The sequence below is a fragment of the Canis lupus genome, chromosome 2 (assembly GCF_011100685.1).
Source record: "Canis lupus familiaris isolate Mischka breed German Shepherd chromosome 2, alternate assembly UU_Cfam_GSD_1.0, whole genome shotgun sequence".
In the NCBI taxonomy this organism is placed as follows: domain Eukaryota; kingdom Metazoa; phylum Chordata; class Mammalia; order Carnivora; family Canidae; genus Canis; species Canis lupus.
Window position 1 is genome coordinate 74,813,005 of NC_049223.1, and position 25,716 is coordinate 74,838,720.

At 49.3% G+C, this 25,716-nt stretch overlaps 1 protein-coding gene across 1 annotated transcript in view; it reads left to right on the forward strand.

The window, feature by feature from the left end:
- IFNLR1 (interferon lambda receptor 1) overlaps positions 1-25,716 on the forward strand; it is a 42,782-nt gene that overhangs the window by 12,718 nt on the left and 4,348 nt on the right. Inside the window, exons 2-7 of the mRNA XM_038529594.1 lie at positions 10,625-10,738; positions 14,068-14,191; positions 19,868-20,052; positions 22,303-22,445; positions 24,173-24,332; positions 24,877-25,010. Coding sequence (XP_038385522.1) covers positions 10,625-10,738; positions 14,068-14,191; positions 19,868-20,052; positions 22,303-22,445; positions 24,173-24,332; positions 24,877-25,010 — 860 coding nt within the window. The remainder of the gene's footprint in view (positions 1-10,624; positions 10,739-14,067; positions 14,192-19,867; positions 20,053-22,302; positions 22,446-24,172; positions 24,333-24,876; positions 25,011-25,716) is intronic.

Genomic DNA, 25,716 nt, shown 5'->3' on the forward strand with positions numbered 1-25,716 from the left:
TAAAAAAGGGCAGGAAATTCTCACTCCCATTTGACAGATGAGAAACATTGAGGCCCAGAACAGTGATGTAATTGGCCTAAAGACGCACACCAGGGAAGCTGCAATCCAGCCCTTACCCTGATGTTATATGCTCCTTGACTCCTCTAACTCCCAGAGTTTCCTATGGGCACATCTGAGAGTTTTTACACACATACACACACACACACACACACACACACACACTACCCAGTGGTTGCAGGAGGTCAGGTAGGGAGGATTTCATGGAGCCCAAGAGAGATGGTCTCTCTCTGCCTTGGACTAGCCGCAGAAGTGTCTCGGTCCAATGCAAAGGCTCAGTTTTGATCACTTTTCTTTGGTGTGTGGTGCCCCCTGGGGTTCATTCTTAGGAAATGCAGTTGATTATCTAAGAAAGACTTTGGGTGGAGGGACAGACAGGCTTTGTAGGTGAAAGGAGGTGCCTGGGAGCTCTCTGACCTTGCTCTCTCCCAGCAGAGGTCTTCGTCCACTTAAAGGCAAAAGTGTGTGTCCAGGTGGGTGAGGGCCATCCTACTCCTTCCAAAGTTTACCCATCCACACCTCATGGAAACCCAAATTGTTACAGCTTTTCTGAAAGCAGTTATTAAAAAAGGAAAAAAAATTAGATTTAAAAAAAGGTTTTAGATGATATGCTCATTACATACTGCTAAATGAAAAATTAGTACAAAAATGCATATAAAAATGCTCTCCACGTACACATCTATTGAAGATAGACACACATGGCAGCAATGAGTCTCTCTGGAGAGTAGGATTAGGATTAGGATTTATTTTTATTTATTTATTTGAGACAGCACGCACATGTGGGGTAGGCTGTGGAGGAGGAAGAGAGAGGGGGGAAGCAGGCTCGCTGCCGATATGGGGCACGATGTGGGGCTCAATCCCAGAACCCTGAGATCAGGACCTCAGCCAAAGGCAGATGTTTAACCTACTGAGCCCCTTTTAACTTTCTTTATGCTTTTTGAATTTCCTGCACACACATTTCGCTTTTCTAAAGTAAAATCTTATAAAGGAAAAAAATACATAAATAAAGCCCTTTCCACCTGGTGTCCTGACTCTGTTGCCTGCTAAGAGCTTGTCAGAATGTTCCCTCCAGAACACTATTCAGTGAGCAATGGGCAAGCTGAAGATTTGTCCACTGCTGGGAACATGTGCATTCCAGTGGGAAGCTTCTGGAGATAGTGCCTTACTCAAGCATGTCAGAGTCCTAGTGAGGGAGGGGTGGTGATGGAAGGGACAAAAAGGATTCCCTGGGAACCAAGAAAACTTAGATCTCAGAGAGTAGCCAAGAAAAAGTTGATGACCAAGGTTCTCAGGCAGAGAGGAATATAAGCTGCAGAGAGATCACATATATGAGTGTGCCCAGGACCAGAGAAGTGACTAGATAATGCCCACGGTCACAGAGCAGATGGGTGTGTCTGTTGTTCAGACCGTCAACCCCCAATCCCTGAGTTCTTTCCATGCACCAGGAAGCTGGAACTTTCAGGAAACTCCCACAGAAATGCAAATTAGCATTGAGAAAACACTAACTGGCAACAAATTTTAAGTCTGATAAGATGGAAAGGTTGATAAGGACGTTGGGTAAAGTATATGTTCGTGTATGCTCCTGGTAGGAGTTTGATGGGGTTAGCCACTGTACAGAGCAACTTGAGTACTTGTTAAATTTTTAAATGCATCCTATGACCTAGCAGATCCACACCTCAGGATTATCTACCCCTGAGTGTAGACTGAGTGGTTCACACTGGTGAGCATTGAGGCGTTTTGTCATCTTGAAAAGTCAAAAACATTCTGAATATCTATCAACTGGAGAAGCATTAAATAAAATATGACACATCTGACCTGTGGAATAGTTTGAGTGGAGGAGCGGGGGAAGAGTCTCCATGTACAATGAGTACAATGTGGAAAGTTCTCCACGGAGTTTTGTGGAGGGAACAATGCCAGAAGCAAGTTGCAGGATGATAGAGTATGAAACAATGTATATAAAACCCCACAGTATCATCTGTTTTCTTTTTATTTATTTATTTATTTATTTATTCATGATAGACATAGAGAGAGAGAAAGGCAGAAGACATAGGCAGAGGGAGAAGCAGGCCCCATGCAGGGAGCCTGAGTGGGACTCGATCCCAGGTCTCCAGGATCACGCCCTGGGCCGAAGACAGGTGCCAAACCGCTGAGCCACCCAGGGATCCCTGTCATCTGTTTTCAATGGGTCCCAAGAATAACACTTGGCAGATCCCCCCCATACTGATCAGACCAGTGACCTAGGGTTTGGGCGTGACTTAGCGGGGGGTGGGGGGGGGGGAGATGGGGAAATAGTGAACCTGTGCTCCTTTAACGTGTGAAGAGGAAGGTGTATTCATCTATTGCTTGTGCTGTCAAAAATTCATTATTAAAAAGAAACAGAAAAAAAATTAAAAAATAAATTAAAAAATGATAAAAAGAAACAGAAGAGAAAGACCCAAAGGAGGGAGGGAAGGAAGGGAGGCAGGACACCCCCCCACCCCCCCACCCCGCCCTCAAGGTCAGTGGCAGGAAGGAGACCCCACTGAGACAGGAGAGTTGTGGCTCCGGGAGCAGAGGTGCGTAGCTGGGGGGGGGGGGGGCAGGCTTCCTCGCAGCCGCCCCCGCTTTCCCAGAAGGAGCAGGCGGGCCCTGGGGCGCAGGCTGGGTCCGGGCAGGTGCCGTCGGTGCACGCCCGGCGGTCAGCACACCTGGGAGCCGCTGTCAAGCGCCCGGGGGCCTTCCCAGGCCTGGAAGGAGCAGACTGGGCAGGTTTGGAAAGGGCCCCGCTGCTCTTACGGGAAAGGGAGAAGGGGTTCTGGCCCGCACCCCAGCCCCGGCCTGCCGCCTCCCCGCGCCCCACCGGGTCCTGCCCCCATCAGGCCCCAGGGAGCCGCAGGGGGGGGCCGAGCCCACGCGGAGGAGGGAGGGGCCTTGCCCAGGTGAGGGGGTGCCAAGGCGGTAATCATAGGCCACGTGCCCCTAGGTTCAGCTCCCAGCTGCACCCCTCTGTCTATAGCTTAGCAAACCCTTCTCTTTAAAAAGAAAAAAAAAAAGATTTTATTTATTCATGAGAGACACAGAGAGAGAGGCAGAGGGAGAAGCAAGCTCCCTGCGGGGAGCCCCATGCGGACTGGATCCTAGGACCCCGGGATCACGACCTGAGCTGAAAGCAGACACAACCACTGTGCCACCCAGGTCCCCCTGCAGCCCCCTCTCTTTAATTGAGCTATACCCCACCTAGCACAGATTTCACCCTTTTGGAGTGTACAGTGTTTAATGTAGTCGTCAAGTCATGCCACCATCGCCACCATCTAGTCCCAGAACATTCTCATCCCAAGGAAAGGAAAGCCCATACCAACAGTCACTCCCCCAAGCACCCCCACTTCCCCCAGCGCCTGGCAACCAGGACTCTGTTTCCATGTCTCTGTGGAGCTGCACATTCTGGACTTCCCAATGATGCAATAGGTGGCCTTTTGTGTGGCTTCTTTCACTTAGCATCATGCCACATTTTCTTTATCCTCTCCTGAGTTGACAGACAGTGGGGTCACTTCCACTTTGGAGGCTATTACGAATAATGCTGTTATGAACATTCATGCACAGTTTTTAAGTGGAATGTTTTCCATTCTCTTGAGGCTATACCTAGCAGTGGCATCGCTGATTCGTACGGTAACTCGAGGTTTAAACTTTTTGAGAAGCCTCAACCTTTCCTGCAGCAGCTGTACCCTATTACATTCCCATCGTTCCCATTTCCTAACTTCTCTGAACCTAGTTTCTCACTGGCAAAGCTTCAGTGTTGATACTTACCTTACAGACTGGCCATAAGAATTGGATGAGATAATGTATGGAAAGCAGTTAGCACATAGAAGGTGTTCAATAAGTGGAATTATTATAATTATAAAACTTGTAGGATTCTGAGCCTGTTCCTTCTGCTTCCCTTCTAATCTAACTAGGCATCTACTCTTCATCATCCCCACTTATTTTACCTACTTCTTGAAATTTCCTTGAATTAACATGATTGTGAAGCACAATGTCTGCTGTCTGCTTACTCACACGCAAGTGCTCTGTCTCTTTCATACACGCACACCCCATTTAATAGGAACCTCAACTCAATTAAATGGAAAGGTAAAATCCCCCCCCCCCCCCCCGCCCCATCATGGTATGTTAGAGCTGGAATCCATTACTACAGTGGTTCTCAAAGTGTAAGACCCAGACCAGCAGCGCCTGGGAAGTTGTTAAAATGCAAAGCCTCAGATCCCACCCCAAAAACACTGCATCCAAGTACACAGGGGATGAGCCCTAGTGATCTGTGGTGATTCTAATACACACCAAAGTTCCCAAATTGTGAAGGAGAAAACTGGGACACAAAGAAATGAGGTAACTTGCTTGAGGCCATAAAGTAAGTGATAAAGAATGGAAGCTTTGGAATGATGTCCTCCTGGATGCAAATTCCACCTTCCTCGTTTCCAGTTGTGTGACCTTGGGCATGGCTCTTAACCTCTCTTGACTTCAGTATCTGTCTTAGTTTGGGCTGCTATGATAGACTACCATAGACTGAGCTGCCTAAACATTTATTTCTCACAGTTCTGGAAGTTGGGAAGGCCAAGATCAAGGTGTCAGCTGATTCTGTTCCTGCTGAGAGCAGTCTTCCTAGTTTAAAGGTGGCGGATGTCTTCTTCTTGTATCCCTACAGGTCGGAGGGGGAAAAAAAAAAAAGAATCTCTTCTGTTTCTTCTTATAAGGGCACTAATCCCATTCATGTGGGCCCTACTCTCATGACCTTATTCCCACCCAAAGGCTCTACCTCAGAATACTATTGTTTGGAGGGTTAGAGTTTCAATACATGAATTTGGGGGGCTACAGTATCCTTATCTGCAAAATGGGAACAGTGTTCAATTCCTCCCAGGGCGGCCACTATTCTGCATTAAAGGCTGAGTGAGGGCTGGAGCCCAGGCCTCCTGATTTCAAGGCTGGTGTTTTTATCTCCAGGAAACTGGTGATCGGTATGAGACTGAGTCTCATACCACCTGGTCAGAAGAATCCAGAAAACTTAACATCTGGAAGGTTGACATGGAGAGGAAGGTTTTGTATTATTCTGCGTGGCCCCAAAATGAAGAGCTGGATGATTGGAGGAAATTACAAGGAAGCAGGTCAATGGAAGGGAGATGTTCCTAACTGAAATTGCTCAGGAATAGCATTCGTAGCTCCAAAGGATAGTAAGAGCAGGAAGTTGGCATGCTGATTGCTAAGGTCTCCTCACATCTAACCCGCTGTAGTAGACTCTCTCTTTGTCCCTGCTGTATCACTTTTAGAGAGCCACCCTTCCTCGGTGGCACTTGGTGGGAGGAGCTGTCAATTGGGGTGCTCTACTCACGCTTACCACCCCAAGGGAGGGCATACTACCCAGACTGGCCAACTAGAGTGTCCCATCCTTCCTGGCCACACTGATTGTTCTGGGAATGGCATGTGATCCAAGTCAGGCCAATCAGACTCTTTTCCTGCTAGAGCCATCCCATAGCCACCCTCATCCTTGAATTTTCCAGTCTGATGAGCTCGTAGAATTGCTTTTTTTTTTTGCATAAGCCGATTTCAGATTTCTGTCCTTGACACTGATAGGAGTCTTAAAATAAAATAAAATATAAAACATAAAATGAACCCTCCAGTGTTGGAGCCTGCCTCCCCCCAGCATTGCATGAAAACAACAATAAGAAAAGCAACACTCAAAACAATAGGGGACACCTGGCTGGCTCCATTGGGTAAAGCATGCAACTTTTGATTCCAGGGCCTGAGTTCAAGCTCCCCTCCAACACTCTGTTGGGGGTGGAAATTACTTTAAGACAAACAAACAACAACAACAGCAAAAACCCCAGTAGTTTAAAGACATTTAAAATATTTATTCTTTTGGAGGAAAAAATGCCGCAAGAGATTCCAGTCCTAACACAGAGCAAAAAATTCCAAAATCCATTTTCTCCACCACTCCAAAGTTTCATACGTCTCATGTTTGCAGCAGCTGGCTCTTAAACTTGCTCCTTTCTTCTCCAAATGTCTAAGCTCCAGTAGGTTCTTAACTTTTTCCCTCCTCTCCTGCCTTCTCCAGCATTTATCGATCCAGTCGTGCTGGATGAGGCAGGAGAGGGAGAGACTGTGAATCCTCCTACAGTGTGGTCTTCTACACGGTGCTCTCCAGGTCAGTGGAAGAGGCGAGATTATAAAATCTCACCTGTGGAGGGAGGCACGACTGTGAAGTCATACTTTCAGAAGAGATCCTGAGGTCTTTTAAGTATGAGTCAAGTTCAGCTTAGTAAACACTTAGTGCCTAGCAGTGCCAGCTAAGAGCCAGGAGGGAGGCTGGGTTGTCTGGGGCCTACAGAACTGTTTCACTGTTGAAACAACAGTTTCACATGTTGAAAGTCTGTTGCTTTTACTATCATGTGCCAGGCCCTGGGGCTGAGGATTCAGGGACAGAGGGATTATTACAGGCACAAGAATGATTTCTATGAAATGACGATGAAGTCTCTGAAGGAGACACATATGGGGATTGGGAACAAAGTCAGGAGGTGGGGACAGCACCCTGAGAGAGTGACGTAGGAGCTGAGATGGAAGCAGGAAGAGAAGTTGACTAGAAGACGGGGAAGAAAAATGCAGGAAGACAAAGGGCTGGAAAGAGAGAGGGATGGGGGAGAGGGAGAGGGAGGGAGGAAGGGAAAGGGAGAGACAGAGAGGGAGAGGGAGGGAGGAAGAGAGGAAGGTAGGGAGGGAGAGAAGGAAGGAAGGAGAGAAGGAGGAAGGGAGGGAGGAAGATAAGGAAGGAAGGAGAGAGAGGGAGGAAGGGAGAGAAGGAGGGAGGAAGGGAAAGAAGGAAGGAGAGAGGGAGGGAGGGAGAGAGGGAGGGAGAGAGAAAGGGAGAAACCAGTAAGACTGTGTGTGAGGCTGGGGCCTGGAGAACTGGAGGAGAGGCTCAAAGGAGAGGTGGAGGCTACCTTGTGAACCTTGACCATGTGTAATAGCTCTTGAGCCTCATGCTGTGATAAGCCCCATATGCCACTTAGGGTTTGGGATGTGCTCTGTTCTGTTCTTTTCTGTTTGTTTTTTTTTTAAGATTTTATTTATTTATTCATGAGAGACACAAAGAGAGGCAGAGACACAGGCAGAGGGAGAAGCAGGCTTCCTGCAGGGAGCCCAATGTGGGACTTGATCCCAAGACCCTGGGATCATGACCTGAGCTGAAGGCAGACACTCAACCACTGAGCCACCCAGGCATCCCTGGATTTGCTTTGTTCTAAACCCGGAGCAGCTCGGTAATAGTTCTCCCACCCTGTGGAAAGGCAGGCTTACGTAGACACAGAAGAACCATTGGGTGCATTTCCTCACAATTCTGTGCTCAGTGACCTCATAATGAAATTGAGGCCGGGCCGTGGAGGCATTCACACCTCCACAAGTGCTACCAAGCAGGGCTTCCTCCCACCCACCAAGACCCAGTTGTTAAAAATTTCCCAAGCTCTACCTTCCCACCACTGCTTCTACCCAATAATCTAATACAAGGAGGAAGCTGACATGCCAGCGCTTGTGAGAGTCTAGTGCTGTGATCTTTGCAAATCAGGAAATGATCAAGATTGCAGAATTTTATTTTTGTCTACCCTTAACCATCTAGAGGAGCAATAGCAGAAGTTCAAACCCACAGGCTCTGAGGACAGCCAGACCAAGGTCCAAATCCCAGCCATGTCACTAACTGGCTGTGTGACCTTGGGTAAGCAGTGTAACCTCCCAGAGTTTCATCTGTTAAAAGAGATACTAACACACTCCCCTCGTGGGGTTGTGGTGAGGATCAAATACTACAATATATGTAAACTGTAGTACCTGCTGAGTTACAAGGATTCAAATAAGTGTTAATGCTAGTGAATGCTGTTTTAGATAAAGAGATCTCAGTAGAAGTAGACCCATTTTATTCCCAAATGGCCTTATTATCAGTATTTGAGAGAGTGAAAAGAAACTGAAGCCGCACATTGAAGACCTGTGTCCCACTAGGTTGTGGTCACTGGCTGAGATTTTCTGGCCCACAAGCAAGATGACTTCTTTGAAGGTTTTGAGAGATGGAACTGGCCTGACCTTTGTGCCAGATGCACTATATCCTAACCTGAGATTATAGGGTGGGCACGGGAGGGAACAGGGGAGAACAAGCATTTGACAGATTTTGTCAAAAAGATCAGGTGCCGCGGGGATCCCTGGGTGGCTCAGCAGTTTAGCACCTGTCTTCAGCCCAGGGCATGATCCTAGAGTCCCGGGATTGAGTCCCACGTCGGGCTCCCTGCGTGGAGCCTGCTTCTCCCTCTGCCTGTGTCTCTCTCTACCTGTCTCTCTTTATCTGTGTCTCCCATGAATAAAGAAATAAAATCTTTTTTTTTTTTTTTTTTTTTTTTTAAATTTTTATTTATTTATGATAGTCACAGAGAGAGAAAGAGAGGCAGAGACACAGGCAGAGAGAAGCAGGCTCCATGCACCGGGAGCCGACGTGGGAATCGATCCCGGTCTCCAGAATCGCGCCCTGGGCCAAAGGCAGGCGCCAAACCGCTGCGCCACCCAGGGATCCCAGAAATAAAATCTTAAAAAAAAAAAAAAGGTGCCAGATTCAGACAAGCCCAGTAAGTGGGTGGAACAGGTGGCAGATGAAGACATTTCCCCACGGCCCCATCCCCACTGCTAAGCTGCTCCCCGTTCAGTGGGATTCTGGGCCTGAAAGGGCTGCAGTAGGTTGGATGAAGACACAATTTCTGACTCAAAAGGAGATTCAAAGACACATGGGGGTCTTTCCATCTTCCTTGCCTTTGAGGTCCAAATATGGTCCCTGTGAGCCCCGATTGAACTGAAGTCATGATGCAAATCTCTGAACCACCCAGAAATTTCTGAATGCTCTCACCCAGGGCCAAACTCCAGGCAACTTTTAGATACTCCAGGTTCCGTGAAAATGCATTCTCTCGGCCAAGGACTGCTGAGCTACAAGTTGAGAGCTGGCATCGGCTACAGAGAGGAGCCCAGGATCGCCTCTGCTCGGTGTCTGCTCCTAGTTTATGGGCATGGTCACAGATGACCTACAGTCACCCCACCTGTCACTGATGCCCAGAGAGCAGACAAAGAAATTACCCAGATGCACTGTGACCATGGAGTCAGGCCCGGGGCTGAACCCAGAATCTAGCACCTGCATCCGCTCTCTGGCCTCAGAATGGCCGTATCCCCATCTGTAAAGAGGAGGCCATACTTCCTTGGAAAGTGGTGGAAAAGAGAAAAAAATAACATTTAATAAAGGAGAGCAATGATTGCTTTTAGAATCTTTTTTTTTTAAGATTTTATTTATTTATTCATGAGAGACACACACACACAGAGAGAGAGAGAGAGGCAGAGACACAGGCAGAGGGAGAAGCAGGTTCCCCGCAGGGAGCCTGACATGGGACTCCATCCCAGGACCCCAGGGATCACGCCCTGGGCTGAAGGCAGCACTAAACCACTGAGCCCCACCGGGCGTCCCTGCTTCTAGAATCTTGTTGGAGAAGCAATATATGTAAATTACTGAAAAACTTAGAAACTAAACATGAGCAGAGGGCAGCCTGGGTGGCTCAGCTGTTTAGCACCACCTTCAGCCCAGGGCATGATCCTGGAGACCCCGGGATTGAGTCCCGCATCGGGCTCCCTGCATGGAGCCTGCTTCTCCCTCTGCCTGTGCCTCTGCCTCTCTCTCTGTCTCTTTCTCTCTGTGTGTCTCTCATGAATAAATAAATAAAATCTTTAAAAAAAAAGAATTATAATAAATAAATAAATAAATAAATAAATAAATAAATAAATAAATAAAAAAGAGCAGAAAGAAGCAACTTAAATATGACATATATCTCCTCACCACCCAGAGACTAACAACCATGAACATACTGGTGTACATCCCGGGTCTGTAACCCATGCCTATGGACACACAGGTTCTTGTTTTGTTTTGTTTTTTAACGGAGCCATATTTTGCAACTTGCTTTTCTGCTACGGTGCAAACATCCTGGAGGCATTACAACTGCTCAGGTGACTGGTATCATACCCAGAGGCTTTGGTGTCTGGGTGTCGCAGGCACCAGCTTTCCCCCAGAACAAGCCTGTTAGCTCTGGAGGCTGTCACTCCCCGCGTGAAGTGTGCACAGGATAATAGGACCGACCTGCCAGATTTTCAGGGGGATTAAGGCAGATAACGCGTGGGCAGTGCTTGGCTTAGTACCTGGTACTTCACAGGCCCCGACCCCGCCGGGGTGCTGTTAAGCTGGCCCTGAGCTCAGTTCTGCAGGTGCTGAGCGTCCCACGTTGGAACTCCTAGCTGGTTGGTGGGGACACGCAGTTTGCCCTCCCCGCACCCCCCCTTAGGCGGCCTGACCGATCCCGGGGCGGGGGAGGGGGGCGCGGGCGGCGGCGGGGCGGCCCCGGGGAAAGCCCGCGGCGGGGCGGGGCGGGGCGGGGGCGGGGCCGGGGCGGGCCGGGGGCGGGGCCGGGGCGGGGCGGGCCGGGGGCGGGGGCGGGGCCTCCCTCCGGCCTCCCATTGGCTGCGGCGGCCGCGGGCTGCGGGCCGGGAGCTGGGGGCGCGGGAGGTGGGCCCTGGCGGCGCCCGGCGCGCGGCGCAGGAGCCGGCCTGGCGGGGGTCTGGGCGGTGGCCCCCCTGCTGCTGTGCCTGCTGCAGTCGGCGCTCGGTAAGCGCGGGGGGCGGCCGGGGCGGGCGGGGGCGGGGGGCCGGGGCGCCGATCCCGGCCCGCGGAGCTCCCGGGAGGGGGGAGCCCGCCGAGCTGGTGCGCCCGTCCCGGGCCCACCCACCACCCTTGTCTTCCAAGCTGGGACTTGGGACGAAGCAGACCCGAGTCCCTGACAGTTCCTTTTTTCCGGACGAAACTGAGCCAGTTTCCTGATGCCAGGTCGACGGACCGGGGCCGCCTAGACAGCAGCCGCGCTGTTCCATCAAGGGAAAGTTTAAGTTTCCTAAAAGCACTGCCCCCTGCGCTAATGGGACCCTGGGTCCTCGCTGCGGGGAGGGCAGCCCGCAGCCCTTCCCGGGGCCACGGTTTCAGAGGCGCCCCCCAGACCGAGGGGAACTGCTCCAGCTTCCCCGGGCGCTGCCTTTACTCCGCCAGTCCAGCTGCTTCTCTGGGCTCCCACTGGTCAATAAGGTGGCAGGGTGCAAAATACCCCGGCCGGGACCCAAGCACCAAACCCGAGCCAACCCGAAGGTCCCAATATTGCCCCCAGTCTTAAGCTAACAATTTCAGAGCAAGAGGATTGGGCATAATCTAATACTAATATTAAAAGCCAACGTTTCTTGAGCAACTTCTTTGTGCTGGACACCACTCTGTCCTATGGAAGAGGGAAAGCCCAAAGGTTCTAGAGAGGCAAGTACTATTTTCTCCCATTTCAGATGGGGAAACTGAGGCTCTGAGCAATCAGGGGAATTGCTAAGAAGGAAAACGCAGGTGGGATGTGTGGAAGAGAAGACGGACGCTGAAGCAAGCGTGGCCAGCTTTGGCCGTGGGGTGGGCAGCTGGAGAGAGACCATCCATCCACCTAGGTCAGCTCAGGGGGTGCCTCTGGACTGTACCTCCAAAGCAGTAGCTGTTTTTGCAGCTGGTGAGGGATAGTGTGCCTGTGTCTATGTGGCGGGTGGGGGGATCCTCTGTCCCCCGTTTCACTGTCAAACTCAATAGTTTGCTGTCTGGATGTAGCTACCCTTTAATCTGAGGAATATTTAATACACCCAACACAAATGGTGTTGTGGGATGATTTAGGGTGCAGGGCAGCCGAATCCAGGTTCAAATCTTGGTTCACACACAAACTGGCTGTGTAGCCTCAGGCAAATCACTTACCATCTGTCTCTGAGTCCAGGGCCCCTCCACGGAGGGGGAATGGCACCTTTTTCATAGGGTGGTGTGTCCTGAGGACCGAATGAGGTTTTGTGTATCAAATGCCAAACCAGTGCCTCCCACCCTTTGAAGGCTGGATAGATGGTAGTTACCATCTACTACTCTAGCTGCTGTTTCTCCAGTGTGGCCGACTTCAGACTCTGGACGTGTCCTGCCCACCAGATACCGTCTAAGCTATCGTATAAGATACCTTGTAGGACAGACTTTGGCCTCACTGCTCACCTGCTAGAAAGCTGGGAACAATGACAGCATCTGCACCCCAGTGATCCAGTTCCAAGTAGGGATCACAAGATGAGGTGGGAGCAGCCACTCATATTTGAGCTAAAAGGTCAAGGGTAGGGAACTGTGCTGAGAGCCATCAGTAGACCTGCCCCTCCCCCATGCCACTCTGTAACCTGTATGGATTTCCATTAGGGCCGTGTGACACTTTAGGGAGCTGAATTCTCTTGGGACCAGCAGGAATGGAATTATATTCCTCTTTGAAACTTCCGGTGTGCAGTGGTCAACAGATGTCATTGGCCTATAGTGGTTCATAGATGTTGGAAGAATAAAGCTGAAAAGTCCCCCTGAGAACTTCCAGGAGGAAGTGTGGGTCAGGAGCTCAGAATTTGCAGTTGGCTAGGCCTGCATTTGAATTCTGATTCTACAAGTTATTACCTGAAAAGTCCTCTGTTTCCCTCATCCGTAATGTGGTGATCACAGTTAGGACCTACCTCCTAGGGATGTGGGGAGGATTGAAAGAAAATGCAACAGTGTGCTTAGCATAGCTCCTGGCATATAGTTAGGACGCAATACACGTTAGCTGCTATCATCATCCTCATCATCACCGTCACCCCTCACCACCACTTCTTAGAGACTCGCTGAGGAAAGTGACATTTGGATCAAGTCTTTAAAAGATTAGCTGGTTAAAAAAAAAAAAAAAAAAGATTGGATGGCAAAGATGAGGCAGGCAAAGACCCCTGGGTTCAAAGTCTCCCAAGAGTGGGCAGCCCCGGTGGCGCAGCTGTTTGGTTTGGCTATAGCTGGGGATCCTGCTGGGGGAGGTTGACAAGATGGCCTGTCATGTACCTCAATAAGGAGCGTGGACTTTATTCTAAGTTCCAGGGAAGGACACCGAACTGGGGAGAAGTGTCATCAGGTGTATATGTCAGAAGACAAGGGTTAGCGGTGAAGTAGAAGGGGAAGTAGAAGCTAGTTAAGAGAAAGTGTCCCTGAGAGAGTGACATCAGAGCAGAGATGTGAAGGAAGCAAAGGAGTGAGCCGGGTAGAGATCCAGGGAGGCGACAGTCTAGACAGAGGGCACAGCTCGTGGAAAAGCCTAGAGCTGGAGGTAGAGTGTGTCTGGGATGTTCTAGGAATAGCAGGAAGGCCAGTGTGGCTGGAGAGCAGGGGCCAGGGGGAGAGCAGTGGGAGGGATTAGGTAGGCCTTGGGGGGATTATAAAGACTTTGGATATAACCTTGAATGAAGTGAAAGCCATTAGAGGGCTTAAAGCAGAGGAGCAACATGATCTGACTTTCATTTTCACCCTTGCTGCTGTGTGCAGAATGGACTGAAGGGGCAAGGTTGGAAGCAGGGAGACCAATTGGGAGTCCTTTGGAATAATCCAGTTTATCACAATAATTCATTCATTCAACAGATGTTTATGGTGCATCTACTCTGTGCCAGGGACCATGGCAGGCAAGCTCCTGGACATGGCTAAGAACAGAATTTAGTGTCTGCTCCTGAGATCCTTAGCGCTGTTCCCTCCTAGAGTCTAGCAAACCCAGCAGATGGTTCCTGTTGGGAGGAGTTCTACTGAAACCCTCAGGTGCCTGAGTGGGCAGGAGCTTCCTGTTGTGGTACAAATGGGCCACTGAGGCTGGGTTGGGGCGGTGAGGCGTGGGGGAGAAGGGACTGCATACAGGCCGTCAGTGGCACGACTGTGACTGGAATCCTGACCCTGGGTTCCCCGCCTACAGCATGTCACCTGTGCTTTAGCTACCCCAGAGGACTCCTGCTTCTCAAACCCAGTGAACACCTGATTGCCCACCACGCCACTCCTTGGCTCCAATGGCCCATGTCAAGACCAGCCAGCAGCTCCAGGCTTCAAGACCTCTTTCTCTCCCACAGGGAAGCCCTGTCTGGCCCCTCCCCAGAACGTGACACTGCTCTCCCGGAACTTCAGTGTGTACCTGACTTGGCTCCCGGGGCCTGGCTACTCCCAGAATGTGACCTATTTTGTGGCCTATCAGAGGTAGAGGGGAGCCTCCAATCTGGGGACTGAAGAGGTGGGCAGAGGCTGGAGGGGCTTGGCTGGGACAGCTGCCCTGGGCATGGTCAGCTTCCTGGTTCTATGTCCCATGGGAGGCAGCACATGGCAGGTGCTTGGAGAGCACCCTTTTAAAGGTCTGGAGGTGGGAAGGATGTAATCAGGAGGGCGGTACACAGGTGCTGGGTCTGCCGGGGCTCAGGAGATCTTTGAGAAGAGTCCAACAGGGCTCAAGTAGAGCTACAGGGCCCAGTGGTGGAATTCCTCAGGGCTTGGATGAGGGGCTTGGGACGGTTCCAGCTGACAAGGGAGAGCATATCTCCTGCAGAGCCTGTGGTAGGCCCTGCTAGAGGATCGCCCTGTTCCCTACAAAGCCCCGGGGTCCTTCTCAACCCCAGCGGTCCAGGCCACCACTATGAAACCAGAGAAATCTGAAAGTGGAAGCACATTTGCCATCTTTGCACATAAATGGGAATCATTTGAGGTTCTCTAATGGGCCAGTCAGGTGATGAAAGCAGATAGTCAAGAGGACCATCTAGGATTGGCGAGGAGGAAGAGGAAGCAGGCAGGGGACGTAAGTGCCATGTGCACAGGGCCCACCTATGCCAGGCTGAGTCCTAACATCTTGCGTGACTATTTCACTTCTGCCTCCCTGTATAGCCAGGCAGGTGCTACATTTCCCCTATGTTAGTTTTTTTAAGATTTTATTTATTTTATTAAAGGGAGAGAGTGTGAACAGGGGGAGGAACAGAGGGACCGTTGAGCCTGACATAGGGCTCCCTCTCACGACCCTGAGATCATGACCTGAGTCGACATCAAGAGTCAGATGCTTCACCGGCTAAGCCACCCAGGTGCCCCTGTACTTCCCCCATTTTAGAGGCAAGGAACCTGAGCTCAGAGAGGTGCCACGATTTGCCAAGGAAACCAGGAACTGAACCAAGAGAAAAACCACCATCTGCCTGGTGCCAAAGCTTATGTGCTTCCTGTTCTGTCATGTTCCCTCCTGTCGAATCCAGATGTGAGCGATGGGGGCCTACTTTGGAAGAGCACAGATTGCAAGCGAGCTTTCAGCAGAAAGAACTGTACAGAAATGTATCGGAGGCAGAAAATACCTAATGTGTACTATGTGCCGTGTGTCAGGCACTGTGTCCACACAGACTTCTTTATTCTCACACAGCCCTGTGAGGAGGGATGAAGCACCTGCCCTCTGCAGGGCGGAAAATGGAGACACCAAGAGTGTATTTTGCTAGAAGTCACACAGCTGGGGATAGTGGAGCCGGGATAAATTGATTAAAATCAAAAGTCCATCCTCCAGACCTTTTATGATATTGTACTTCTCTTTTACACTTTTTAAGCACCCGTGAGGATTCTAAAATGATGATATTCTAATTTTTTTTCATTTATTAGGTAGAATTATTTTATCTTTATTTTTTTAAGATTTATTTATTTATTTATTCATAGAGACACAGAGAGAGAGAGAGAGGCAGAGGGAGAAGCAGGCTCCATGCAGAGAGCCTTGACGTGGGACTCGATCCAGGGTCTCCAGGACCACGCCTTGGGCTGCAGGCGGTGCTAAACCGCTGCGCCACCGGGGCTGCCCTAGGTAGAATTATTTTTACAAAAAGATGCTTCCTCTCTTGTAGTATTTGCTATTCAGTAGTATTATTCAGATAGGCAAAGAATTAAGAATTTTTTAAAAAATTTTAATTGATGAGAGTAACAGAGAGAGAGGCAGAGACATAGGCAGAGGGAAAAGCAGGCTCCCCACGGGGAGCACCATATGGGATTTTATTCCAGGACCCCAGGATCACGACCTGAGCCAAAGGCAGACGCTCAACCACTGAGCCACCCAGGCGCCCTTCAATAGGCGAGAGCCTGGAAGCATATCACTGAGGCTGAGGAAAGTTCTTGCAGCATTTCAGAAACCCCAGGGTTGTTGTCAATTGGCTTGAGCAGTTTATTCAATAGATAACTCTAATCCCACCTCTGTTCCTGGCTTCTGCTGAGATGACTGATGAAGTCCATGAGTCCATTCGTGATCTCCTTATCAAATGATTTCCTAGCCACACCCTTGGTGTTCCATCTAGAACTTGCTTTCTTATTTGTTTGCCATTTGCATAGGCTGAGCTTTTTCCAGTTATGGTTACTTTTTTGTCCAACCACCCCTTCTATGTGCTTCTCTCCTGTCTCCTTTTACCATAAACAGTAAGGAGAAACCAGGTCACATCTTCAGGTCACATCACATCTTCACATCTTTGCCTAGAAATCTCTTCCTTGCCTAGAAAATGAGCCAAGTTCATCAATTTTAACTTCTGTTTCCTACTACAGACCAAAACAATTCAGGCAAGTTCTTTGTCACTTCATAATAAGGATCACCTTTCCCCCAGTTTCCAGTAAGACATACTTCCTTTGCATACGAGTTCTTCCCAGAAGCACCTTTGACTCCGTATTCCTACCAACAGTCTCCTCAAGGCACTCTGGCATTTCTAGAGTTAGAAAGAAAAGCATAATTATCAAAGTTGCAAAGTTGCAAACTGCATATGCAATTTCCAAAGCATATTTGGGCCAAATATGCACCCAAAAATTCTTCCCACCTCTAGCCATTCCCTAGTTGCAAAGCCACTTCCCCATTTTAAGCTATTTTTTAGCATCCCATGTGTGGTACCAAAATCTGTATTAGTCTGCTAAGGTTACCATGACGAAATACCGTAGCCTGGGGACTTAAACAACAGACATGTATTTCTCACAGTTCTGGAGGCTAGAAGCCCAATATCAAGGCATCAGCAGGTTTGCTTTCTCCTGAGGCCTCTCTCCTTGGCTTGTAAGTGGCCACCTTCTCTCTGTGTCTTCACATGGCCTTTTCTCTGTGTGAGAGCATGCCTAGTATCCCTTCCCCTTCTTTAAAGAATATAAATCCTATTGGTTTAGGGCCCCACCCTCGTGACTGCATTTAATCTTAATTACCTCTTTAAAGGCCCTATCGCCAAGGGCCTAGACTGCCATATGGGGGGTTTGGGCTTCAGCATATGAATTTGGGGGGAATACAGTTTAGTCCATAATGCCAAATAAACTGGATTCCATCAGATTTAAAACTTTTACTCTTAAAAAAAAGGCTGAAGAAAATGAAAGAGCCAGCTACTGAGAAAAAACAATATTCACAATATATACACAGGAAAGACTAGTATCCAAAATAGATAAAGAACTCCTGAATCTCAATAATAAGATAGATCACCCAAAAAGACTTGAATAATTGTTTCGCAAAGGAAGATATTCGAATGGCCAAAGAGCACATAAAAAGATGTTCAACAGCCTTAGTTATCAGGGAATGCAAATCAAAGCTACAGTGAAATACTACCACACACCAACTAGAATGGTTAAAATTAAAGGGACTGATAATACTAAGTGTTGATAAGCATGTAGAGTAACCAGAACTCTTGTGCGCCGTTGGTGGGAATGTATGGTCACTTTGGAAAGCAGCTTGACAGTTTTCTTGTTGAGTTTCACCTTCAGTTAGCAAATCTCCCAGATTCTACTCCTAAAGCTTTATTTAGGAGAAATGAAAACATATATCGATACAAAGACTTATACGTGAACATCCATACCAGTTTAATTCATAATAGCCCTGAAATATACTGAATTGTACACCTCTATACTCATATGCTGCAGCCCTAACCCCCTATACAACTATTTGGAGATGGGAATCTTAAAGCAATTAAGATTAAACACTGCCATTAGGGTGGGGCTCTAAGCCAGTAGGACTATGTGCTAATATTTTTGTTAATATTTCGTTGATGGTTCATGTGTGACTCAACTAGTGCATTTCTATTTATGTTCATTAGACCAACTTTGATAATTATGTTTTTCTTTCAGTGTGTTTTACATACTTCCTGATGATTTTTCTTTGTTCAGTCATCAATTACTGAGTGAAGTGTATTAAAAACTTTTCATGATTGTGGATTTTCTGCTTCTTCCTATAATTTCGTCTATTTTTGCTGTATAGAGTATATTTAGCAAGCACATATAAGGGAGAGTTTTTATATCTGCCTGATAAATGGAATAATTTCTCATTACGTGGTGATTCTTCTCATCTTTAGTATTTCTTTGAAGTCTGTATTTTGTCTTACATTCATATAACTACACCAGGGTTTTTTTATGTTTTGTTTTGTTTTGTTTTGTTTTGTTAGTGTTTCCATACTATAGCTCCATCAAGAAACAAAACAGAGGAGTTCTTTCCAAAAATCTGTTCTTTTTGCCTATGCCATCTCACCCTCCTCCATTCACATACCTCTCGGTCCCTAAACCCAGGAGTAGCTGTCAGTCCTCCTCTCCTCACGTTTTATATCCAATCCATGAGCAGGTCCTACCAGCTTTACCTCCAAAATATATCCCCCGCCTAGCCCCTTCTCTCCATCCTCACCTCTCTTCTCCCTTAGACCACTGCTGCAGCCTCCCAGCTGCTTTATCAGAGTGATCTTTTTTCTTTCAAGATTTATTTATTTATTTGAGAGAGAGAGCGTGCATGCCCAAGAGCCAATGGGGGAGGGGCAGAGGGGGAGAGAGAGGAAGAGAATCTCAAGCAGACCCCCTACTTAGCACAGAGCCAAAACGGGGTTCAATCTCACAACCCTGAGATCGTGACCTGGGCAGAAACCAAAAGTCTGATACTCAACCAACTGAGCCACCCAGGTGCCCCAAGAGTGATCTTTTAAAAAATAGAAATTAGGCCCCTTCAGTACCCCTAGTCAAAACCTTCCACTAGGAATAAAATCAAGCTCCTTAACAAGATGGGGAGTCCCCAACTACTCTGCCCACCCACTCCTCTACCCACCTCTTCAGCCTGTCCATACCTCTCCCTACCTCCTTCCCCCTTGTCCACTGGCCTACAGCTATGCTGGCCACCTTGCTGTCTTCTGGACAGGCCAAGGTCCTTCCCACTGCAGGGCTTCCGCTTTTGCCATTCCTTCCCCCAGGCCTACATACACCTGGCTTCCTTGCCATCAAGACCTTTCCTGGCTTTCCAGAGCCTCCTTTTGGAAAGCGGTCCTCCCACATTCCCCATTACCACTGCACTTACCCGCTCCTGGGTTGACCTCATGGATGTGATGATTGTCTTTCTCTGCCACTACCCCCGCCTCCCACCGCCAGCCACCAGAATGTAGGCTCCAAGGGCAGGACCTATCAGACGTTCCCAGTTCCCCAAGAACAATGTCTAGTGTGCAAGTCCCTTTTTTGAATCCCGGTGTTCTCAGAAGGTTGGTGTCACAGACCTGTGTGTCCCCTCTGACAGCCACACGGCATCCAGTAGGATGCCTGGCACACACCGGGTAACCCGAAAGGCCTGAATGAAGAATGTGGGATGTGGTTGCTATAACTAGTAGTAGCAGCCACCACGTGGCCCCCGGGAGGCAGGAGGATGAGGAGGCTGACCTGCTGAGAACCAGAGCTAGTGAGGGGCAGAGCCAGGATCCTGCCACCTGCTTCTCTGCAGAGCCTGAGCTCCTAATTAGACTGTTCTCATTCTGTCCCAGCCCATGGCTGGTTGATAGGATGGATGAACGGGTGGACAGTCAGGTGGATGGAGGGACAAGGGACCCCATGTTCACTAAACTCCCTCCCCCCAGAGGCAGTCCACAGCCCAAGCTCCCCTGTCTCCTCCCTCAGCGCTCCGACCCCTAGAAGGTGGCGAAAAGTGAAGAAGTGTGCGGGAACCAAAGAGCTGGCGTGTTCTTTGATGTGCCTGGAGAAACAAGACCTATACAACAAGTTCAAGGGGCGTGTGTGGGCAGTTTCTCCCAGCGCCAGATCCCCCTCTGTGGAGTCCAAGTACTTGGATTACCTTTTTGAAGGTGAGTGTGTGGCTACGGGACCTGGTGGGAGACTCCCTGTGCAGGATCTTGGCCCAGTGGCATTGCAGTCCCAGCCACTGGCTTCCACTTCCCCAAGGCAGAGGGCAGCCTCGGGTAGCCTGGCTTTGTGGCAGGGAGTCAGGGGGCTTCTGCTGGGCCACCAATTCTGTTTGTACCTCCTCCTGGTGATGTTCTTTATCTTCTATCGAGCACAACCTTAGTCGTGAGCTATATGAGGCATTTTAGAGATTTATTCCTATTTTTTACGTTCAAATTCTCTTTAAGAAACAATTTTTTTAAATCCCAGTTTTGAAAGTAATTTTCGGGCAGAGAAGGAGATAAGAATAGAGAGGAAATCATCCCCCATGTGTACCACGTTCAGAAATCACCAGTGTTAACACTGAGCCAGTCAAGCCCTTTTCTCTTCCCAGAATATTTTATTCCTAATCCTAACGACAAACCTGTGGGGTTCGTTTTCATCAACCCATTTTTTAAAAAAAATAAACAAAGTAAGACTCACAAAAGTTAAGGAACTTGCCAGGATACACAGCTAATAAGGGATGGAGATGGAATGTGAATCTGGAGGGTTTTGGTTTTTTTCTTTTTTAAAGATTTTATTTATTCATGAGAGACACAGAGACAGAGGAAGAGACATAGGCAGAGGGAGGAGCAGGGCCCCCGCCGGGAGCCTGACATGAGACTCCATCCCAGGACTCCAGGATCACGCCCTGAGCTGAAGGCAGACGCTCAACCACTGAGCCACCTAGGGGTCCTGAATCTGGAGCTTTCTAATGTTGGTCATGGTACTGGACCAGACCAAGTGTGATGTGGGGTGGTAAGAAGGAGAGGATAAATACTCAGAAAATAGCATCATGGAGCTGAGATCTGTAACTTGCTGCCCAGTCTTCTCAAAATATTTGAGAGCAAAATAAAGTTTGGATAGAGAGGAGGACAGGCCTGAATGAAATGGGGCAGGGGCAGGGAGCAATAATAGGAAGGAAGAAGAGCTGACTTGGGTAGAAGAGGCTGGCTGGCCGGCTGGCTGGATGAGAAGGGGGAAAAGGATGGATGGGTAAGAAGAAAGGCAGCATGGGGGGTGTGCAGGAGTACATGGCAGAGAGGGCAAAGAAGAAGGCTCTGTGGGAAAGCATGCTAACTAGAAAGGGAGCATGTGTGGACCGGAAGACAGAGGGAAAGGCAGATGGACCGATCTGTGGGTGGATAGAAGGTGGGGAAGAGAGAAGAGATGGAAGGGCAGGAGGAAAGGGGAGACAAAGGAGGAAGGGAGGAAGGAAGGAGGACTAGAGGGAATGATGTATGGAAAGTAAAGGAGGATGGATGGATGGATGGATGGATGGGGAGGATGGAGGGCAGGCTTGGCTAAACTAAAGGCAGGAAGACAGTATGCAGGAACAGGAAGAAAGGATGGGTGGCAAGGAAGGAGCGTTGTTTGGAAAGAAAGGAAGGATGGGCAGGCAGGCTAGAAGCACGACGGATGAGCCAATAGTTGGGGGACAGGAAGAAGAGATTAGGGTAGAAGGAAAGACACAGTGGAGAGGTTACTTCTTTTATTGTGTTTGCCGCTGCCTCCCTAAAGCTCTCCTGACTTCCCGCAGCGCACCCCAAGCCAGGATGAGCCTTCCTGCCTCTTTCTGCCCTGGGCTGGAGCTCTGGCCATTTGCTCTCTTTGGTAGTTTGCATATTTCATTGCCCCCCAATTTCCTCCAGCTCCTGGAGGTCAAGATCCCCGTTCCTGCCAGCTGCCTGCCCAGGGCTTAATGTGTAATCTGTGTCCACTGGACTCTGACCTGCAGAACTGGGAAATCATGTGTCCGTGTTGCTTTAAGGCACCCCGCTGTGGGGATGTGTCAGCAGCCGCAGGAGGCTGACCCAGGTGGGCAGGATTCTGAGAGATCAGTGTATGTGAAGGGCACGCAGGTGCAAGGGGCAGCAGGAGGAAAGGCGGGTGAGCTGGGAGCCCAGCCTGTTCATTCCTCTCTAAGCCTCAGTTTGTCCCTCTGTAGGATGAGAATAGGTATCTCCCTTCCAGGGTCACTGCAGAGCTTAAATAAAATGGCCTTAAGGCTCTTGATGCATAGTAGGTGCTTAACAAGCCCTAGAGCCACTTTTCCCTTTCCGGGAGCGCTCTCTGGGCTGGGGGTAAGGGCGGGGGCAGGGGTCTGGGGGAGGGGCAGGCCTGCCTACAGGCAGGAGGATGGATGCTGACAGGTCCTGTTCTGTTTCTGCCAGTGGAGCCAGCCCCTCCCACCCTGGTTGTCACTCGGACAGAGGAGATCCTGAGCATCAATGCCACGTACCAGCTGCCCCACTGCATGCCCCCACCAGATCTGAAGTATGAGGTGGATTTCTGGAAGGAAGGAATCAAGAACAAAGTAAGAAGTGCCTTTCCTACCCCCAGGCTGGACCTCCCTCTCCCACTGCCCCACCAAACCCCAGTGCCTCTCACCCTCCCTGCCTACTTTCTACACACTTCCAGGAAGCCCTCTCCGCATGCCTCTCTCTCCTAGCAATCACCCCCTGACTCTGTACAGTACAATTGGCCTGTGGCCTTCTCCACCTAAGAAGCCAAGTATAGAACATGCTGCCCCTGCACATTATAGGTGGGAACAGCACACTTGTTTTCTACCCAATATATATGTTTTTAAATCATGAAACCCTTTTTGTCCAGTGAAATCTGATTGAAGTATTATAGGCTCTAGGAGGCCTGCTTGCCGAGCCACTGGATTCATTACCAAAAAAACCAGAAAACACAGGTACGTTCTAGGAAAAAAAACTAAAAGTGCCCAGAGACCACAAATATCCACTTTCAGATTTATTTCTCACGTACGCAGGTGTGTGTGTGTGTGTGTGTGTGTGTGTGTGTATTGATTGATGGCAGAGGTTGTCATTTTCTGTAAAGGGCCAGATAGCAAATATTTTCTTACTTTGAGAGTCATGTGGTCTGTCACAGCTAGTGCATCTGCTGTGACACTCTGCATCTAACACACGAAAGGAGCCACAGACAAGGGTCAGTGAACGGGCATAGCTGTGTTCCAGGGAAATGCCATGTGCAAAAAAAAAGTGGCAGGCCAGATTTGACCCATGGGCTATAGTTTACTGACCCCTGTTCTTACTCATTCTTGCTTTCACTGAACCAACTAACATTCACATTCCCGACTGCCTGCATCTGTAGTCTGGATTCTAGAGCTTCTTCTGACATGGTCCCTGCCTCCGAGAACATCACAAACACCCTAGACCAGCGCGGTCCAATAGAAATGTAATGTGAGCCACAGGTGTAATTTTAAATGCTCCTCATTAAATTAAGTAAAAGAAACAAGTTGATTTAATTTTAATAATATATTTTGTTTCATCCAATAAAATGTTATCATTTCAGTATGTGAATAACATAAAAGTTATTGGCATGTTTTGCATTCTTTTTTCACTTAGTCTTTGAATTTCTTATTTTTTTTAAAGATTTTATTTATTCATGAGAGACACACAGAGGCAGAGACACAGGCAGAGGGAGAAGCAGGTGCCCTGCAGAGAACCTGATGCAGGGCTCCATCCTGGGACCCTGGGATTGTGCCCTGAGCCGAAGGCAGACGCTCAACCCCTGAGCCACCCAGGTGTCCCTTTTCACTTAGTCTTTGAAAGCCAGTGTATATTTTATACTCACAGCACATCTCATTTTGGACTGGTCACGCTTCAAGTGTTAGTAGCCACATGTGGGCAGTGGCTACTGGACTGGGCAGGCAGCCCTAGGGTTTTCTGGGTCTGTAATGACTGAATGATGCTCCCTACCCCCAAATACATTGGGAAGCCCTGAGGGCAAGAATCCTGAGCAATCTGCCCTTCAGAATGGGGACCCGGAGGTCCTCGGGGGCACACACAAGGGTGACCCTGAATAGCAGAGCTGCCTCTGAGCGCAGACCATCGCTACTTCAAGACTCAGTGGAAAAGAAGGTAGATAATGTAGGGGAAGTGCTCCCTTAATGCTTAAACTGTAATGCAGGGAAAGAAGATGTGGAGATCACAGCAGCAGCCTATGGACCCCACCCTGTCCTGGCTCCATAGAGCCAATCCCCACAGCAGGTCTGCCCACCTCTGTCTCTCCAAACAGACGCAATTTCCAGCCACCCCCCGTGGCCAGCCAGTCCAGATCCCCCTGCAGCCAGCCATCAGCGGACACTACTGCCTCCGTGCCAGAACCATCTACACTTTCGGCGATCCTAAATACAGCGAGTTCTCCAAGCCTACCTGCTTCTTCCTGGGGGCCCCAGGTGAGTGCCAAGTGATACAGAAGTGAGGACATCCCCCCTCCTTGGTCCCCAAGGGCATAGTATCTCCATCATATGGTGGTTAAGGGCATGAATCTAGAGATAGACTCGCCTCGATTAAAATCCCAGCTCCACGCACTCACTGTGTCTTTGGGTAGCCTGCATAGCCTCTCTGAATCTTGGTTTCCATAGTCTGTAGGATGGCTTTACTCTTCTGAGGATTACATGGGACAATGCATGTGAAGCTGGCGCACATATGCAGTTGATAAATGGGAGCCATGGTCATTGTTTCTGCAGTTTTGGGGGGAGGGTTAGATTTATTTATTTCAGAGAGAGAGAGAGCTCACGAGCAGGGGTGGGACGAGGGGCAGAAAATCATTCAAGCAGACTCCACCCTGAGTGCAGAGCCCCGGTGACTTGGGGACTCGGGGCTCAATCCCATGACCCTGAGATCCCTACCCGACCCTGAATCAAGAGTCAGAGGCTCAACTTGCCTGAGCCAGCCAGGCGCCCCATGTTGCTGTAGTTCCTATTTTTCCTTCCCTAGGAACCAGCTGGGCATTCCTGGGGCTGCTACCACTTCTGCTTCCACTGTTGTTGGTCATTGCCATCGGCCACGTGTTCTGGAAGAGCCTCACAGCGAACCCCTGGTTTCAGCGGGCAAAGATGCCGTTGGCTCTGGTATGGCAGGTCTGGGCGTGTGCAACAGATGGGGAAGGTTTTTGAAGAATAAGGAAATGGGGCTGGACTTAGACATGGGTCAGATAGAGTATCACGATAGTCCAGACTGCAGACGTCTCCTATCTTCATGCCTACATTTCCATCCTGAATAATTCATTCCTTTGGCCCCAAATCCAAATGGCAATTATACCCGGGAGGGAGAAGTGCCTTAAGGCCCCTTAGGGATATAACTTCATCTCTGCTGTGGATTTGTCAGGTGCCAGGAGCAGAGCCCCCAGCCTTGGGACTCCCAGAAGGGGGATAGGGGAGAGGGTAGGGCCAAAAGGGAAATCTTCGAAGGATCCCAACTTCAAAAATCTTCGAAGGATCCCAATTCACAGCCTAACCAAGGGTACGTCTTGCCCAGGCTGACTCTGGAACCTCCTCACTTGTCTGCTGGCTCACTCCCTTAGAAACCGGGGCAGGAGGAAGCCTGGTGAGGCCAGATGGGTCCAACTTGTTCAGATTAGGGCCTGGCCAGGGCGGCTGGGCTGTAAGTGAGGTTCAGTGGGCACTTGGGTCAGGATGGCTTTGAGGATGGATTCTGAGAATCTGCTACACAGGAGTAGGTTTGAAGTCCCTAGCTCTGGGACCTGTAGGGAAATCCCAACTGAACTACATCCTCTGTGTTAGACATTTCTGTACCCTGCCCCACCCTTCCGCCTAC